Genomic DNA, 12,406 nt, shown 5'->3' on the forward strand with positions numbered 1-12,406 from the left:
GGGGGGGTAAGGAGCCCTATAGGCGGTCGTTGATGGGATGAGGAGCGTTATAGAGGGATTCTTGCTGGAGTGAGGAGTCCTGGAGAGGAGGTTGCAGGGAATGAGGAACCTCTACAGAGGGAGTCTTGGTGTGAGGAGCCCTATAGAGGGGTGCTTAGTGGGATGAAGAGCCCTAAGTAGGGTTCTGGGGGGGGAGTGAGGAGCCTTGTTGAAGGGTTTGGGAGGGTTATGAGGGGATAGGAAGTCCTATAAGGSGGTGGCTTGAGGATGGAAGGAGCCCTATAGCGTTGAGGGAAGCAATATGGAGTTTTTAGGGGAGGCCTTGAACATATGGTCAGGACCCTATGGGGGGATAGAGGTGCCCTGCGGGGTTCAGGGAGGAAGGGGGTTGTCCTGTGAGGGGGGTCCTATGAGGAGGTTCTTGGAGGAATAGGAACTGCTTTAGGGATTTAAGGGGAGGCTTTGAAGGCAAGGGAAGGCCCTATGGGGTAGGGAGGGCCTGTGGGGTTTAAGAAGGATAGTGGACAGCTGTGTGAGGGGAGCCTATGGGTGCTGGCATGAGGGAAGGGGGAGCCCTGTGGGACGGCAGGGACAGGCTTTGGAAGGAGGATGAGAAGGTCCAGTGGGTATAGGGGGGAAGTCCCATGGGGTTTCTGGGGATGGTGGGAGCCTTACAGGAATCCCATAGAGGTGTTGGGGGGGGGGAAGTCCTGTGGGGATTATGGCGGGGCCTTGAAGCTGTGCGGGGTTTGGGGAGCCCTGTAGTGAGGGATAGAGGGTCTGTATGGGATATCTTGTGACTGGGGGGGAGTTTCTGGGGTGGCAGGGGAAGCCTTGAGGGGGCCCGGTGGGGAGAATGGAGGTGGGTGAAGGGAGCCTCGGGGAGGGGGGGCACCTCAGGAGGGCAGCACGCCCCGGGTGTCTGAAAGGAGGCAGGGTGAGCTGGGGAATGGCTTCTGGGGGGAAGAAAGAGCCCTGAGGAGCRGAGCCCCGTAGAGAGGAGATGAGCTTTAGGCCTGGGGTGACTTGCAGGGAGATTCCMAGCTGAAATGGGGCTGGCTCGGTGGAGAGACTGCATTTGCCTGGGTTTGGCAAGAAAACGAAGTCTGCTCGCAGCATGTGCAGGCACAGTGGCTGTGGGGTCGTTGAGGGTGGAGGCCTAAGGAATGCCATGTGGTTGGGGGAGGGAAGGGGACATGGGAGGGGGGATTGCATGGAGGAGAGACAGGGAGGCAGTGCTAGGGAATTTAAAAAGTATGTATGTGCACACGCGTGCGCAAGCATGTACTTTTCTCTTTAACCTGCAAATATGGTGAGGGCAAAGGCTGTTGTGAGACAGCAGAGGAAATGCAGAGAGTTCGTGAAGGTGGACACGCAGCCCAGGGTGTGGTGTTGGAAGGAGGCTGGAGAAGTGCTTGAGGTGGCTTGTTGGCTCCAGTGGCTCATTCTGGAGGGAAGCAGTGAGTTACGGAGGGCTCAGTGGGTCAGGCTGACAGTCTGCCCAAGGGATGAGGTAGTAGTCTGAGAGTTCCCATTCAGGCTTTGCKGTAAGTCTGGATCTTTCTTCAAAAGTTGGGATGCTCCATCTTATTCCTCCAAAGGAAGAGACTTAACTTTTGCAGAGTTCCTTGGGCATCCCTTTCTTGAAGGCCATTTGCTAGTGAGGTCTTCGCCTGAGCAGCTGCTCAGATTGGCTCAGGCGAGAAAGGAGGAGAGGAAAACCGACCTGCGTGAGCCTCTCTTCCTAGGAGGAGACACTGATGATGTGGAAGAGGCTCTTTGTGCTGAGAAGCCCACAGTGGCTCTGCTGCGCTGCCTGCTCGCTCCAGCAGATGAAAGAGCGGAGGGCTAGCTATGCAGCCTCCGCAGGAACAGATTGCACAGGAATTAATGTCAGTTCTATAAAGGTTTTTCTGGGGGTGGTGCACTGTTGTCTAATTTACGCTTCCCAATCATGCTAGCAATACCAACCACAACAAACCTTGCCTGTGTTTGAGGTACTACTGGGAGGTGAGTGAGGGCGAAGAGGCCTTTTCTGTGGACCTGTAGAGGAACGTGTGTTACATCTGCACTAGGGGACTGTTCTCTGTGGAGGCTCTTGGCTTAGCTTTTGTTTGCATAAGGAAGCAGTTACGGGCATGAAATGTGTAAATTTAAGGCACAAGAGTTGTTTTAGTCAGCTTCCCTGTGTAGACAAGCTTTTACTGCCTCATGCTTGTGCGAAGAGCAAAGCAGGCTGCGCTACAGCTGAAACTAGTAGCAAGAGCTCTGCACCTCCTTGGCTAGCCTGGGCTAAGCTGCTGCTTCTGAAAAGATCACACATCATCCTAGGTCACGTATGTTGTGGTTACAGCAGCTGCTGGCTGAAAGTTCTTGTCTGCTCTAGTCAGGAAAATCAGGTCAGCATCAAATGAGTCAAAGAAGAGATTGGTGGTGTTGTCTGGGTCTTGACCATGTATTTGGCCGAGTAGGTGTTGGGACAGTGGAAGAACTCACTTGCTGAAAAATCAGATGTTCTCCTGACTTGCTTCTGGATAGCTCTCTGTGGTCAGACATGTCTCTGTCTAGATTTTTCCTTAATATTTTTTTCCTCCAGAATGCCCCTCTTCCAGTGGAAAGCCTAACCACGCAGATATCCTGCTTGTAAACTTACAGTATGTTTCAGAAGTGGAAATAATTAATGACCGCACGGAAACCCCTCCTCCTTTAGCTTCACTCAATGTTAGCAAGGTAAGAACTTATCCTTCGTGGGCTTGAGATGCTCCTGGGGAAAAGGGATTTGTGTGGTGAAGTTAATGCTGTTCCTCTTACTGGGGATGCATTAACTTTTAAACTTCAAATCACTTGCTTCAATCATGATTTCACATGGCCTTGTTGAGGGGGTTTAGAGTAAGATCTCGTCAACATATTGAGTCTCTGTGACCCATRTGCTGGAGATTGCTTAGTGTCTGCTGGAGTTTCTGGAGTAACACTGCAGAATTCCTCTTTGCTTAGGGGTTGTTCAGCACCRAAGCTGAGGTCCTAGGTGAGAGAGAGGAAATTTCTGGGGTGACGGGTACGCAACTGGACTCCAGCATCTCACTGTGCCAAGGAAAGTTCAGGCCTTTGGGGGAGTTTGCTGACCAGGTTCTTGCTGAAGTGTGCTGTGAGGCACATGGGGGTGCATGGGGCCAGATGAACAGTGTCATTGGCTTGTTTTCCTCTGAGAGTCACTGAGAGACGGATTCCTTATGAGTCTGTGGCATCCTGCGTGAGCTGTTGGATGGTGAGGGTTGATGGGCTGGGYGCTCTGCTTGGCTGGGCGGTATTTGGGGAATTGGACCTGTTGCTGTTCTTGGCTACCCTGGGCGCTCATTTGTGCATCAGTTTAGTGCCTGAAGTCTCCTTTTGTCTATATTTATAATATGATGCTGGCTGCAGCATCATTTGGMGTTTCCAGTGTGGTCCTACTGCGTAGATTGAAGTGTCTGAGTGATGCTGTGTTCTCCCTTTAAAGCACTGAAGGTGTGGGGTGGGAGCGCAGGGCAGACGGCTTAGCCCTGCGCTGTGGCTTACGCCCTCTTGGGAGGCTGTTGCGCTGTGCGCTGGCTTCTTGTAGCAGGAGTAAACGTGGATCTCTGCTGGCAAGTGGATGCAAGCTGCAGCTTTAAACACTCTGACCAAGGATTTCTACTCTGGGACCTCTGGCGTGCTTTTAGTAGTGTTAAGGCTACGCAGCCCCTTTTCACTCAGGAAATGTCCAGTGGTCTTGATCCTCCTGGCTCCCACTGAAGCCCCAGTACCGTYGGCAGAGTGACGTGGCAGTTTGATGGCTGGAGAGAGGGAAGGTCGGCGCGTTGTGCTTCCCTGCCCTGATGGGATGTTGAAGCCTTTGTGTAAAAATGCGACAGGTACTTCCTGTGACAGCAAATGATCCAAATTCCCCGGTCAAACACTTGCATAAAAATGAATATTGCCAGAGCTGTTGTGCTGCTCATTACCTTGTGAGACTTCCCACCTCTTAACCTGTCGTGTGCAGGTCCTCCCGGTGCTCTCTCCCAAGACCCTAGGTTAAGAACATATTAGGAACTTCCTGTGCTCTCATGAACACTAATGCTAGAAGAGGCTGCAGGTAGGTTAATGCTTTGGGGGTGACGACTCTCCCTGTGGCCCCCTAACCACGTGAACTTTATTATTTTTCCAAAACGGAACTATTTTTGATACAGTCTGATTGCAGGATAGTGGACAGGAGCTGTAAAATGCACACAATTGGTTTAACTTTTGAGGAGTTGCCTTTCATGCCTTACAAAAGAGGGTAGTTTCTGATTCCCGGTGGTAGTGTCAAAAAAGGGGAGGTGAACTCGAGCTCTGGGATGCTTATGGAAACGCTCTTGTGAAGCGCCGGGGGACGGTCAGGCTGGGGAGCTCTAGTCCTCCTGCTCCAGAGAGGGCTCTTGTGGGTAGAGAGTGCCCCAGCCTGCTGCCTCGAGGCCACGTGCCTCTTCAGTTGGTGTTTGGGAGACACATTTGAGACACAATACAGTACTGGGGGGGGAATGTGGTCAAACTGGAGCCTGGAGGAGCTTCTGGAAAGCCATGTGGTAGGTCTGGCTGTGGGTTTTTTTTCAATTTGTGTCTCCATGTGGAAATCTCCTTCCGTTGTAGGTAGTTTCAGGTAGGCTGTGGGTTGGTTTTATGCTCTCCTGTGTCCAAGGCTGGTTGGTATTTGCGGTAACTGGAATCCCGTGTGAAACATCCAGCCTGCAATGCCACGGCTGCCCACTGTCAGGGAGCAGTGTGCTGCTCGGGTGGCGCAGGCCTTATTCCCGCTGGCCTTGGCTGAGCGGCCTGTAACTCCTGTGAGTTTCTTTCTTCCTGGATTATCATGTTGACAGAGGTTTCAAATGACACAATTGCTGTAAAGATGCAACTGTTCCTTGTAATTGCATCAAGCGATATCGCTGAGAGTGCAGCTGGGAGGTGGACAGGCCTGCTGTGGAGAAAATGCTCTGTGTCWCACTGCCTTTGGATACTTGGTTCAGTTTTTCTGGCATCAAAAGTAATTGCTGTGAACTTGGTGCAGGAAAAACGGGCCGAATGTTGTATTTAGGCAATGTCAAGTGGATGGAGGTCTGTGTGCAGCCCCCAGTACAGCCAAGAGTCCGTCTCTYCTGCGACAGTCACGTTGTTCTGTGTTGCACTGACCCACGTCTCCTCTTCCATAAACATGCGGGCAAGCTGGGGTCTGCCGGTGCCTCAGGACTGGAATACAGATAAATTGATCCTGGCGATAATGGAGGAAGGAGCTCTTGCCACGTGGGAATGTGTTTGTGATGCTCTGAGACAAGCCCTTGTCTTGCTGCTCCGAGAGACCTTGGAGAGTAAGCAGAGTCCCAAGGAGACAGTGGAGCTGTTGAAGCTCTGCTAGCAGATCCCAAATGCCAGGACAAGAAAATTTCCTGGGTTTAGAAGACAGTCTGGCCCATTGGGGTGGGTGATAGACCTGTTGTGTGGAAAGGGGGTAAAGGAAATAAGCTTGCAGGCTGGCCGCAGTGGAAGGTGTGGGGAGGGGGTAAGCGGGCTGTGTGTTGGCTGCAGGTAGCCGTGGAAGGCAGCTTTGGAAGAGCCATCCTGAATGCAGAACAAACAACAGCACTCTGGGGAGGGCAGCTGGGAAGCCAGCGGCGCGGAGGCAGCTTGCGGGGAGAAAGGAGGGCGGCTGCAGTGAAGACAAGCAAAAATCAAGGGGGAACCACTTTGAATCGATAGCAAATGGCCAGGGTGCGGGAGGGCAGCGGATGGGGAGAGAGCCTTGTGCTTGAGCTCCTGCAGTGAAAGGCTGGTGTGCAGTCGCTGACCCCGTGACAGCTGCAGGATGGCTGGAGGAGTAGGAAAGGGGATTGCGAAGAATTGGAATAGGAAGATAATGAAGGTGTGACTAAGGGTTGGCAGCAGTTCAGTCGAGATACGGCTGAACTCAAAGCTTCCTGCTGCCGGTGATGGGCACACGAGGGAGATGTTATTGAAAAGGCCCTGAACTGCTGAGGATTCGGTAAAATCTGCAGCCGTGGGAGCACAGGAGAGGAGCTGGAGGGAAAGGAGAGCTGTGAAACAAAGAACGTGTCGCCCGGGCTGCAAACGTCATGCTCTGACTCGCTTAGTAGTAAATTTTACTGTTGTGCTTCAGCCTGGGCGGACATCCCAGATGGGACACGGAGGGCACAGAGAACAGGGCGGTGAGTCACGTATGCTGCGTATGGGGTGGTGGTGTTGGAAGGGGGCTGGGAGCCCGGGGGGAGGAAGGGGACATCTTTACTTAAGCTGCCGTTAGAAGGAAGGCCTCAAAATGGTTGTCTTCCCTGGGCGGCGGGGATAAAACCTCTCTCTCCAGCTGCACTGCTTTAGAGTGTTGCACGCACGAGGGGGCCAGGCCAGGGGAGGAGGTACCTGCGTCGGCTCTACGCGAGCTGCCAGCCAGGATCTGAGACGTTATCTCCAGCGCTGCGGGGGCTATGCCCTGTGGGGCCTTAGCTGGGACACCTGGGGGGACGCCAGCCCGTCGAGCGGGGCTGGCACCAGCTGTGGGAGCTTGGCACGGCGCTCCGGAGTCTGCCCGAGGAGTCGTCCGCAACTGTGCTGGGCTTGGCAGGCGGCACGGAGGGCTCGGCCGCCTGGTTTCCCCGGGACCTCCTTAACTCGCCTTCCTCCGAGCAGCCTGGCCTCGGGCCTTCTTGCTGGGCCGCGTCGCTGCTAACGCCTGAGCTGGGCAGGAGGCCGTCCTGGCGGCGGGGGGGGGGATGTGGCAGGGCGCTCGTTGGGCCTCRCTGTCGCCCTTCGCCTTGCGCATATTTTGTATCATTCATACAGAGATGAATAGGGAAGGGAAGTGACTCATTCATTCATGGAATCGTTGCACAAGGTGCATATCTGAATCCGCTTAATAGCCCTCGCGCGTTCACATGCTTGCTGGAGCCGGGGGGTGTGAAACCACACAGTGCGGCGGAGGGAGCAGCACGCAGTGGGAACAAGGAAGCTATTTTGAACACTTGAATTGGAGAGGCTGGAATTTTAGAGAATCGGCACGTCCAGTTCATTTCTTGTCCACRGCTCGCTGTGATGAGTAGGGAGAGCACTTCTATTGCGCGCTTGTATTTCCCCTGTAAGGACCCTTCAGGTTGGGATCTTGGTGCGTGGTTAAGAGACGAGTCAAAGTTGCAAGTCAGCTTTCTAGTGGGGGACTGCTGCGTTCTAGCTAAAGCGTGGGTTCTAGAAGTGTACTTGATGGATGCCCTCAAGAGGACTGCAGCGCCTGCAAGAGCCCTGCCAGGGGGCCAGGGAGAGCCTGAACTGTTGTAGTTGTTTATCTTTGCCATGTTCCTCTGTTCTGACAAGACTAGGTTTTGCTGAGTGCTGTTAATGCTGGGGTATAAGGGTGCTAAATGAAGCAGCGGTGAGATGCTACCCTTGGTGGCTTGCTGTTGTGTGTGGTGGTGCGCACGAGCTCTTCTGAGCTTCTCTGGGATTTCCTTGCAGATGCCTGTTGTTACCTGCMTTCCTCGCAGGGCTGTCCCCAAAGCTAGACTCGTCTGTCTCAGCAGGTGCTTTTTTCTCCTGGGACCTGGTACTTGAAGAGCTGAGTAGGCAGGGAAAGATGAGTTGCTGTGACTGCCGCTTTGAGCTAGATGAGCATCCTGATGCCTGGTAAAACATAGCCTTAGAAATGGACAAAGCAAATCTATATTTCAAATGTGCAGCRTGAAGGGCTCAACTGCAAGGAAAGTGCTGCTTGGTGGGAAGTCTTCTGTGGAGGAGCCGTTTGAGGGAACAGTGGGGAGCTGAAGAGGTTTGCTCTGCTCAGTGTCGTAGGTCCAACYCATCCACATCACGAGAGAAATAATGTTTTGGTGAAGGCGATGGAGCCAGCTGAGAACCAGGTACACCAGCCTCTATGGTGAGTCTCCCTCCCAGCCTCAGGAAAGAGCCCCAGCTGGATGAAGTGTTAGTGAAGCCCTGGAGAAGGCTGGATGACTCAGATGCAGGAAAGTTACTGGGGAACGTTGCACCGAGGCTTGTAAACCAGCTTTGAAGTGGGCTGGCAGTCTAGGAGAGAGCGATCTCTATGCAGACCTGGGGCAGGCTGCTTCAGAGCCTCTTCATGCCACTGCCTGGGCCGGAGCGGAGGCTAGTGAACAAGAAAAGGATCCTTTCTCCACCCTCCTGTTCCTCTGTTAAGGCTCCGTGGTTGTTCACTGAGAGGTTCAGGAGCACATGAAAAGCAAGCAGAAAGGTGCTGCAGCAAGCCTTGCTCATCTGAGCATGGAAAGCAGACACAACAGGCTATTTCTGCCTAGTGTTTGCTTTTTCAGGAGATGGGCTGGGTGGTGGTGGGGAAATCTGTCACTTATTAGCGTTGTTGGCTACAAAAAGTGCCCCTGCTCAGTGGGAGCTTGGGCTTTTCATCCCGAAAGGGGGCTTTTAGAAGGTATTTCTTTGCTGCTGTCTGAAGTGCACTGTCATGAACTAACAGGGATTTTTGGTTGAAAAGCTYGCTCGGCAAGGGGGCAAGGGGGAGAAACTGCTCCTTGGGAAGGTGCTTGCTGTCGTGCGTTACCTGTATGAAACTGTCCCTCGTTCAGTACAGAAGAACTCAGTCTGTCTTCACCTTTTGGGTCAAGAGCAGCATCCCGCTCAGGGCTGTACTGGACCGTGCTGCTGCTGCAGGTCGTCTCCTCTGTGTGTTAGGCTGCGATGCGTTTGCCCTTTTACTCATCAGGGCCTCTGCCGTTGTCCCGGTTTCTTAGTGGAGCCGGGCTGGTTGAAGGGAACCGCTTGACCTCAATGCCACTGTCCTCATCTCCTCTCTGGGCTTTTGAGGGAGCAGTGCTTTTGTCGGAGCGGTCGTCTTTGTGAGGGATTCGGGAACGGATGGCCAGGCAGTTCTGAAGTCTGTCCCCCTCCCTGCACCTCTGGTTTGAACAGCTTTTGAGTGCCATGCAGCTTTGCAGGGATCGCCTCGATGAAAGAGCAGCTCGTTTAGAGGTCTTCTGTGGCATAGCCTGGTATATCCGCGTCAGCAGAAAGCCACGTGAGAGCGATGCTCGCTTGGAAATGAGGCAGTTTGGCTGGCTGGGGGAGGGCAYGTGAGGTGGTTGAAGGAACCAGGGGTAGTTCAGGTGGGCATCATGTATCCCAGGGCTGGAAGCAAGTGTCTGAGGCTCAGCACGTCTGCGTTACCACCAGCACTTTGTTCCTGAGCAAAAATAAGGAGGGAAAAAAGCTACTTTGTGTGTGTGTGTGTGCATTTTGGAGCGCTTGCAAGTGTGAGGCCTTTCCTATGGAGGAGGGCTGGCTGGCGTAGGAGGCTATGCTAATGTGGCTCTTCCACTGCAGCAGCTCTCGCAGGGGAAAAATGCCTTGTCCGGCGCGTCGCTTGCGAGGATGTCGCTGCCTGCCTGTCTCCTGCCTTGAAGCAGTTGCAGCTACTTTCTCTGCTGTGGCTGTGGATTTTACTGCAGGGGATGAGCGAGGGGTGGAGTTTCCCCTCTCTATTCTGGGATGATGTGAGCGCTGGATTAAGCTTCCCCACATGCGGACGTTGTGCTCTGCCAGAGTGACTCTTTTGTTGTTGTTCCCAAATAACTGCTCTGCTTTTTTTGGAACAGAATAACCGTTCTGGGATAAAGTTGCTCATATTCCAGCATGATCTGTATGGAGGCATTTACACCATATTAGCCCTAACRTAATGGTTATTCTGGACTCATCTTGCCTGTCTACATCCCCAGTTGTCAAGTGCTGAATAAACAGCGAGCAGTGGAAGGTGGTTTGGACCTGAAGAGCAACATCTTGTTCGGAAAGGGCAGAGGAAAATCTGGCRCTTGTGTGTTTGGCCCCAGCAGCTGATCTTCCCTCTGTGGGTTTTGCCTGAACAGGGGAATGCAGAAAGATGGTACTTCCCCAACACACCCCATCCCTGAAGAGGCTGGTCAAAACATCCAGGAGACACAAACAGTGGYGAAGATGACTTGAAACAAGTTAAACCATGAGTTAAAGTTGCTGCAAGTTTAACTTGTGATCCAAATAGTGAACAGCAGAGCTGTATTTGGGTGTATAAGAGACTTACGCTAAATGTTGCTTGCCCTGGACTCGTGTGAAGGTGATGACTGAACGTGAGGCTGGGCGCCCTGCGTGGGGACCGCTCTGCTCCTGTCCCGCTGGCTGGGATCCAGCGCTGGCCGGTGCCCTGTCCGCAGTGCACGTGGAGGACGCCAGCCCGTGGGGGTGGCTGGGGGCGGCACAGGGAGCAGGCCCTCTGCCCACACAGCACCTCAGTTGTGCAGTGGGACTGGAAAGGATTTGGTGGCCTGACAGAGACCCACTCTGAGGAGCAGGGATGGCTGCTCAGGGAAGAAGGGGAAACTTCTGTCAGCTTTTAGGGGAAGACCTTGCAGGTGCCGAGCGTGTCCACAAACCCTGTCGTTGCTCACAAAGAAGCAGATGAAGTCTCCAAGTACTGCAGTAGCACAGAGGAAGGAGCTTCGCGTTTTGGAGAGGCTTGTGTGTTGTTTTTTTTCCATTTGCACCTAGATTTGCATCTAGAGAGCAGCCTTGGAGCAAATAACTGATCCGTGAAGTGAAATCAAACCTCTGAGCGCGTCTGAAGGAGGCTGGAAGTGGATCCCTCAGGGAGAATCCTCTGTGGCTCAGCTCATGCCGCTCGTACGCAGGCAGGCATGGGGCATGCCCTGTCCTCACCACCTTACAGGGAACACCCCTTCCTCAGCGCCTTGCGCTGTTAGCAGGTTTTGTGTGGACTTGTTTGGACCCGGCATAGGTCAGAGCTGCAGGCAACCGCCTGGCTGCTCGCTCTGCATGTCTGCAAGGCTTTTTGGTTTTGGTCACTTGAATAATGCTGTACGTAAGTTGAAGCATGCTGCTGACCCGTTCTGTGCCTGGTTGCCTCGTACCCCCGTGGTTTTGCTCGTGAGTTGCCCTGCGCCCAAGAGCGGGCCCGCAGCTCTCGGTCCTGCTCATGGCTGCGTCTGYCTGCCCGCACTTGGATCGTGCTCAGCGGAGCTCCATGTCTCTTTGTCTCCCCTCCAGCTTGCCAACAAAGCACGGACGGAGAAGGAAGAGAAGCTGAGCCAGGCATATGCAATTAGTGCTGGTGTCTCTCTGGAAGGACAGCAGCTCTTCCAGACTATACATAAGACGTAAGTCCTCTTGTAGATGCAATCACTCGCTTTGCTCTCTGCCTTGGCCCTGGTGATCTGCAGAGTTTTGGGCCACATCCCTCCCTCTATCGCTTCCCTGGGATAACTTGAGAGCTAGAGAGCACTCCTGGAGCAGGAGCTCCCAGTAAGTGTATCCATGTCTCTGACTGGTCTCACTGGTACTCCAGGCTCCTTGTTCTTGCTGGAGTTGCCTGTGTTACCCTCTCCCCTACCCTACTGTCCCCTACTGGCACCTGGTCTGATCCTGCTCCAGACACTTCCCTTTTGGCTCTTTTTTTGCCCAGGATAAAGTTATTCATATGCCTGTAGCTGGGCTAGAAGGAGCCCTGGCCGAGGGGTTGCGTGGCCTGGCACCGCTGAGCTACAGCTTAACACTGCAAACACTGCCTTAATCGTTCCCCTGGCTGTGCTGGCCTGAGCCACGCAGTCTGGTGATGTGCTGGGCAGGTCAAGGCCCCGTGCAGGAGGGAGGATGGTTTCCTCGCTGCTCCCTGCCCTCCCCGGCACATGCTGTAGTGCGTGCCCACCTCGGCGGGCTCGCACCTCTCGCTGGCAGAGCGGGACGTGCCCGAGAGATGCCAGGCGATTTTCACGCCCGCAGAGGTAGCTGTGCACCTCCTCGGGGAGATGCTGCTCTGCCTACAAGATGTGGGCAGCGCCGCCCTGCTCCTGTTAGGTGCTCTCAGRCAGGCAGCGGGATGTGGGGCGAGAGGAGGAGCAGTGCGGTTGCTCGGCGGTGGCCTGGGGGTTGCTTCTGCAGAGATGCTGTCGGGGGGAGGTCTGCTCTTCGCGGGGAAGATGCTGATCCTATTCCCTCTTGCCTCCCTGCAGCATTAAAGACTGTAAATGGCAGGAGAAGAACATAGTTGTGATGGAAGAAGTTGTTATTGCCCCTCCGTATCAAGTGGAAAACTGTAAAGGCAAAGAGGGAAGTGCGCTGAGTCACGTACGCAAAATAGTAAGTGTGGTGCGGGGGTCTGGGTCTGCGCCGGGGTGGGAGGCGTACGGGGCTGCCCGGAGGGGCGCGGGGCGCAGCGAGCCGCCTGGGCCGGGCTGCGGCGAGCGGGGTGCCCCTGCCCGCCCCGCGCCCTGCCTCGCTGAGCCCTCTTTCTGTCCCTCCCGCCCTGCCGCCTCGTAGGTCGAGAAACATTTTAGAGATGTGGAAAGCCAAAAGGTAATGCAACGTTCACAAGCAC

At 54.2% G+C, this 12,406-nt stretch overlaps 1 protein-coding gene across 1 annotated transcript; it reads left to right on the top strand.

The window, feature by feature from the left end:
- Positions 1 to 2,580: 2,580 nt before the first annotated feature.
- LSM12 (LSM12 homolog) lies at positions 2,581 to 12,402 on the top strand (the record flags this gene model as incomplete). Its single annotated transcript, XM_085323069.1, has 4 exons — positions 2,581 to 2,730; positions 11,080 to 11,189; positions 12,042 to 12,168; positions 12,349 to 12,402. Coding segments are annotated over 4 exons (441 nt in total), but the record flags the coding sequence as incomplete, so codon positions are not given.
- Between the last annotated feature and the right edge of the window lie 4 nt (positions 12,403 to 12,406).

This window comes from Rhea americana, unplaced genomic scaffold (assembly GCF_003343005.1).
Source record: "Rhea americana isolate MKP2758 unplaced genomic scaffold, rheAme1 scaffold_812, whole genome shotgun sequence".
In the NCBI taxonomy this organism is placed as follows: Eukaryota; Metazoa; Chordata; class Aves; order Rheiformes; family Rheidae; genus Rhea; species Rhea americana.